Here is a 6367-nt window from a genome sequence, read left to right as displayed (position 1 = left end):
GTGCACGCCCGCACGTGGTATTTTGTGGAAGAGCCACACTCAAGGGGCCAAAGAGCCGCGTGTGGCTCGTGAGCCGCGGTTTGCTGACCACTGAGCTAGGGCATCACAGGGGTTTTAGGGATAAAGAGGGAACCTGGGGGATGAGGTGGAATAAATGAAGAGCCATCCATGCCTGTACTCTTTCCTGTTACAGCTACGTCCCCTGGAACCTCCACGAGCCACAGAGAGGCACATTTGACTTCTCCGGGAACCTGGATCTGGAGTACGTGCTGTTGCCGCTCCTGTGACCTGGCCTGGGCCTGGGCCTGGGCCTGGGGGCAGGGAGGGGCTGGTGGGGGTTGATGAGGGACCATCGTGGCCTCTCAGCTCTGCTTAGAAGCTGTTCTCAGGGCCCTGTGCCAGCTCTACACCGGGGCCAGGTGCTCTCCAGCTGGGAACCTGCTACTCCCAGGTGCCCAGGCCTACCCTGAGCCCACCCTCCTCACTGCAGCCCAGAGGAGCCTGGTCCCCTGTCAGCTCTGCTCTGCAGTGGGGTCCCGCCACCCGTGCTGGGAGGGGGCTGGCCCTGGAGGCAGCAAGGTGGTTGGGTTAGGTTCATGTGAGGACCCCGTCCCCTGTCTGACACCCCCGCCCCTCCTCATGACCCGGTGGGCTGTGCAGATGGTCCTGGGCTGGGAGCTGGTGAGAAGCCAGCTGCAGGGTTGAGGGCTCGGCCTTCCCTTCACTCTCCCTGTCTCTGGTTGAGAGGAGGGCAGGCCAGCAGAGGATCCGGGCAGCTCTGCCGCCTGTGGCGTGTGCTGGCTCGTCCCCACCCCCTGCTTGGATGCCCTCAGAGTGGCCGCCTTTGACCTTCCCAGGGCCTTTGTCCGGATGGCCGCGGAGGTCGGGCTGTGGGTGATCCTGCGTCCGGGCCCCTACATCTGCAGCGAGATCGACCTCGGCGGCCTGCCCAGGTGAGCGGGTTGTGAGGCCTCTGGCCACAACAGCCTGAGTTGTCTGTGTGCTAATATAAAATGTGAATCACAAATAGAGGTTCAATTTTGCGTTTAAAGTATGTATATTTTTCTGTTTTGTACTGAAGTTCCTTTTTAGAATAAGTAGCACCCAAAGGGGGTCATTTTACTAGTAAACGATGTCACCCTCACCGTCTGTGTCTAATCCTATGTGGTTTCCATGTGGTGAGGACGGCCCAGGGCCGGCCACCCCTAGGGGTGCACTCCCCGAGGCATGTGCTCCGCCAGGGCTCCGCTGTGAGTTGGCCTCAGTTGGGCCATTTGTCCGCCCTGGACCTCACCTTCCTGTCTGCAAAATAGGGAGAATCAAACCCGCCTGCCTGTGTCTACTCTAGGGGATGTGGCCAGCATTTGTTTGTTAAAGTGTCAGAGAAACAAGTGATTGCTTTCCTGTGCTCTCTCATCTTTGCATTTCCGCCCTCAGGAGTTCTCTTAGGATGTGCAGGCCCCACCGGGGCCAGTGGAGGGCTGTGTGATCCAGTTTCTACAACTGGTTCACCTGCCACCACGTTCATGCCTCCTCCTCCTCATTACTGCCTTTAATTCTCAAAAAAAAGATACATTTTTTAAGAGGGGTCATCGTTCCCCTCCTCACTGTGTTCCGGATGGTCAGGTCTGCTCCTCCCCCACCTCGCGCTGCCCCTGGGGCGGGAGGCCGAGCCTGTTTGCCAGGCTGTCTCCTGCGGGACTGGCTTCTCCCCAGACCGCAGCCGCCCGCCTCTGCCTTGTTTTGTTTTGTTTTTCCTCTGGTTTCCAGTGCTACCCAGCCCGGCCCCAGGGGCACAGGCAGGCTCTGTCTCCATCTCCTTCACTACCCGGGACCACCTGTGTCCCTGTGCCATTCATCTCGGCAAGAGCGCCCTCAGCCAGGCTGTGACCCCAGCCAGAGTGGCCTCCCCCACCCCTGGGGATTGAAAATCTGTCAGCGAGAAGCCTCTGGCTGAGCCGGAGGGGGCACAGGAGGACAGGGTTTAAGTCTCAGCTCAGAAGCAGCGAGGACTTCAGCCCTCCGCCCTCCTGTGCAGCGCCGGCCATCCAGGGCTCGGGTGGCAGAGGCGGTGGGCCCACGGACAACCCCGGCAGGCGGTGCGCTCCTCTGGGAAACGGACGAGTGCCCGTGGGGATGCCCAGCCAGACCTGTCTCCTGGAGATGGCGGGGAGCCGTCAGTCCCGCGGAGAACGCTCTCCCTCATCCATCGTGACCTCGCATAAAGGGATACTTTCTGACCCTGTTCAGGACTTCTGAATCAGGGCCTTTTGTAAGAAAATAGAAGAGTTTTCTCAGAATTTCAGATGAGATGGAAAGTACTTTGACTTCAGCTCTGGAACAACGTTCTGTGTTCCTTGGGGAATGGGGACCCCCCCAGACAGGTTATAGGAAGAATGAATCTTCTTGCTTCCCTGCTTCTCCCCTGAGCTGAGCTCTGAATAGTTGATCTGATGATGCAGATGAGCCGGGTCAGCGGGAACCGCAGCCAGGCCAGAGCAGGGGCCAGAGCAGCGGGAGGCAGCTTAGCCTCGCACAGCACAGCCTGCTTCCCATCTGCTTTTCTGGGTGACGCTGGAGGCTGCCTCTGTATTCTGCAGTCCCAGCCTAACGCCTTTGGCTTCACCTCCATAAAGAGATTGCAGAGTAAATGCTGGAAGACCGGGCCTTGCAGCCAATGAAAAGCTTTTCTCACTCTGACTGGCAGCCAGACCTAGAGCCACGAAGCTGGACATAAGTTGCCACCAGGCTGGTGTCCCCTGTCGGGGAGCAGGGCTGAGTTCGGGGCTGAGCTGGGCCGCACGTGCTCCTCTCCGACGGGTGGAAGGTGTAGGGTGGGAGCGTCTCGGGTCTCATTCCTGAGCACTCGGACACGGCTTTCCTTTCACGCCACCATCGCCCTGCCCAGGGCGACCCACAAACAGTGGAACTAATGCCCCCCCCACTTTTTCTATTCAAGCTGGCTGCTCCGAGACTCTGGCATGAGGCTGAGAACGACGTACAAGGGCTTCACCGAAGCAGTGGACCTTTATTTTGACCACCTGATGTCCAGGGTGGTGCCGCTCCAGGTAAAAGCACCTGCCTTCCTACGGGGAGTGAACAGCCCTCGGGCAGCTCTCAGACCAGGGGCTCCCAGTTCCTTCCAACACAGGAGCTCATGCCTTCCCACTGCCTGAGACCTGTAATCGATGTACTCATTGGTTGATTATTTTATTTTATTTTTTTCCATCACCCTATACCCTCCTCTACCTCTCCCCATCCCCTCCCCCCTACAATCACCACATGTCCCGGTCCAGGAGATCTTTCTCTTTTTAAAATCTTTTTTGCTCAGTCCCTCTACCCCCACAACCCCCCACCCTCCCACCAGAGCTCATAGTCAGCTGCTCTCTGTCTATGAGTCTGTCTCCATTTTGCTTGGCAGTTTAGTTTGTTCATTTAGATCCTTACATATGAATGAAATTGTAGGGTACTTGTCTTTCTCTCATGGGCTTATTTCTAAGAGAAATTTCTCATTTAGCATAATGCTCTCCAAGTCCATCCACGATGCTGAAAAGGGTGAAATGTTCTTGCTTTTTTTTCCGGCCGAGTAATATTCCGTTGTGTGAACGTACTGTAGCTGTTTCATCCACTCACGTACTGATGGACGCTGGGGCAGCTTCCACATTTTGGCTGTGGTGACTGACGCCTGCAGTGAATATAGGGCTGCGTCTATTCTTTTGAGTTAGTGCTTCAGGTTTCTTGGGATAAATTCCATGAAGTGGAATCGCTGGATCCTAAGGCAGTTCCATTCATTAATTTTTTGAGGTAACTCCATACTGCTTTCCACACCAATCTGCATTCCTATCAGCAGTACGTATTTATCACAGTTTAAACATTTTTGTCTAGTAAGTCGTGTGTGTGTGTGTGTGTGTGTGTTTCTCTAAAGACTAGTAGGTAAAGCATGTGAAAACGTCAGGGGGACTACAGACTCCTGGAAGCCTGGGGGCAAGCGTGTGGAGGCAGAGGGATCCGATAGAACACTTAAGGCCACAAGAAGCCGCTGGGTGAGACTCTGGGGAAGTAAGACATGTGAAAGCAGCGGGAGAAACACACACACACACACACACACACACACACACAGTTTAGACAGGACAGATGCCCCAGAAATATCTGAGAAGGTCTTAAGCCTTCATCCTGGCTGATCTCAAGGCTTAGGAGCCCATTAAATAGTGAAGACATTCCCTCCAAATTTGCAAAGACGGGGAGACATGACAGCTTTTTAAAAACCCAATTTTCAGAAAAAAACCCACACCAGACGAACAAGAAACATGGAAACACGTCTCACTCCAAGGAACAGAAATCTCTAGAAATAGTTTGTAAAGAAAGACACACACACCTGAGGTCCAGACGTTGCCAACATACCACCCTGTTTCAGCTCCGAGTCAGAGGAGACAGACACTAGTCCACTGGACAGACCACAGTCAGTCCAGAGCACTGCAAACCAGTTCCATTGTGTTTCTTCTACCTTGAGGGAAGGAATGCAGAATTAGGATTTTTTTCCCCCCTGACTGTGCCATGCTGCACCACAGAAGGGTGGGGCAAGGCCAAGCAAAACATGCAATTTCATACCCTTTTGAATGTCTTTTGCTTAAATACTTTTTATTGATTTCAGAGAGGAAGGGAGATGGCAAGAGAGATGGAAACATCAACGATGAGAGAGAATCATGGATCGGCTGCCTCCTGCACGCCCCCTACTGAGGATTGAGCCCGAAACCTGGTCATGTGCCCTAGACTGGAATCGAACCTGGGATGACCCTTCAGTCCGCAGGCTGAGGCTCTGTCCACTGAGCAACACCGGCGAGGGCGGAATGTCTTTTTCTTGATTGGGCATTGATTTATCTGTTTAAACATTGGATTGGCTGCCAGAGCTTCTATACCAGTGGTTCTCAACCTTCCTAATGCCGCGACCCTTTAATACAGTTCCTCATGTTGTGGTGACCCCCAACCATAAAATTATTTTCGTTGCTACTTCATAACTGTAATTTTGCTACTGTTATGAATCGTCATGTAAATATCTGATATGCAGGATGTATTTTCATTGTTACAAATTGAGCATAATTAAAGCATAGTGATTAATCACAAAAACAATATGTAATTATATATGTGTTTTCCGATGGTCTTAGGCGACCCCTGTGAAAGGGCCGTTCGACCCCCAAAGGGGTCGCGACCCACAGGTTGAGAACCGCTGTCCTATAGTTGCTTTGGCCAGTATGCAGTGGTTTATGTGATGTTCCCGTGGGGGATCACAGGCCGGGGGCTCTCCACTCTGTGTCTTGCTGCCATCCCTCTCAATCATACGCCAGACCTTGGAGACTTTCGCTTCCCAATGGGACGTTACGCTAGTACCTGGTGAGACGTGTAGTGAAATGAGACCATCCAGTTCCCGCTACACGCTGGGCTTCGGACTGTTTCTCTCTCCCCAGTACAAGCACGGGGGCCCCATCATCGCTGTGCAGGTGGAGAATGAGTACGGTTCCTACAACAAAGACCCCGCCTACCTGCCGTACATCAAGAAAGTAAGTGTCCTCGCGATTCATTTCCTCACACTCCTTCCTCTCGAGCGCTGTGGTGTCACAGGGGGTCTGATGCTTTTCTCACAGTAACACCGCATCCCTCAGTGCCAATTCTTAACTAGCATATTTTTTTCTCCATGCTTTAAAAAATATATATATATATCTTCATTGATTTCAGAAAGAAAGGGAGAGAGATAGAAACATCAATGATAAGAGAGAATCATTGATCGGCTGCCTCCTGCACACCCCCAACTGGGGATCGAGCCTGCAACCTGGGCATGTGCCCTTGACCGGAATCGAACCCGGGACCCTTCAGTCTGCAGGCTGATGCTCAGTCCACTGAGCCAAACTAGCTAGGGCTTTCTTTCGCCATACTTTTGTCTCAGTAGGGTTGTCGCACATTTGCCCTTTATCGATCGAGTTTAATTGGGGACGGCAGTGCCTCATGGTGCTGCAGGGCCGAGAGTGAAGGACTTGTATGGACTGACTGGCCCTGAGCTGCGCTGGGCAGATGGCTATGCCGGAAGCGGCAGTCGTCCATCCTGATGGGACAGTCAGCCACGCCGTGCCCGGAACATGTGAAGGAACAGCTTTAAAAGACAGTTACCTGCCGAAACCGGTTTGGCTCAGTGGATAGAGCGTTGGCCTGCGGACTGAAGGGTCTCGGGTTCGATTCCGGTCAAGGGCATGTACCTGGGTTGCGGGCACATCCCCAGTGGGGGATGTGCAGGAGGCAGCTGATCGATGTTTCTCTCTCATAGATGTTTCTGACTCTCTATCTCTCTCCCTTCCTCTCTGTAAAAAATCAATAAAAT

General features: G+C 53.4%; 1 protein-coding gene across 1 annotated transcript in view; it reads left to right on the top strand.

The window, feature by feature from the left end:
• Window positions 1-6367, top strand: part of GLB1L2 (galactosidase, beta 1-like 2) — a 24865-nt gene that overhangs the window by 7051 nt on the left and 11447 nt on the right. Inside the window, exons 3-6 of the mRNA XM_005880387.2 lie at window positions 194-262; window positions 858-953; window positions 2960-3068; window positions 5463-5555. Coding sequence (XP_005880449.1) covers window positions 194-262; window positions 858-953; window positions 2960-3068; window positions 5463-5555 — 367 coding nt within the window. The remainder of the gene's footprint in view (window positions 1-193; window positions 263-857; window positions 954-2959; window positions 3069-5462; window positions 5556-6367) is intronic.

The sequence above is a fragment of the Myotis brandtii genome, unplaced genomic scaffold (genome assembly GCF_000412655.1).
Source record: "Myotis brandtii unplaced genomic scaffold, ASM41265v1 scaffold636, whole genome shotgun sequence".
NCBI classification, from domain to species: Eukaryota; Metazoa; Chordata; class Mammalia; order Chiroptera; family Vespertilionidae; genus Myotis; species Myotis brandtii.
Note: the sequence above shows the minus strand (reverse complement) of the source record. Positions and strands in the feature narration are given on the sequence as shown.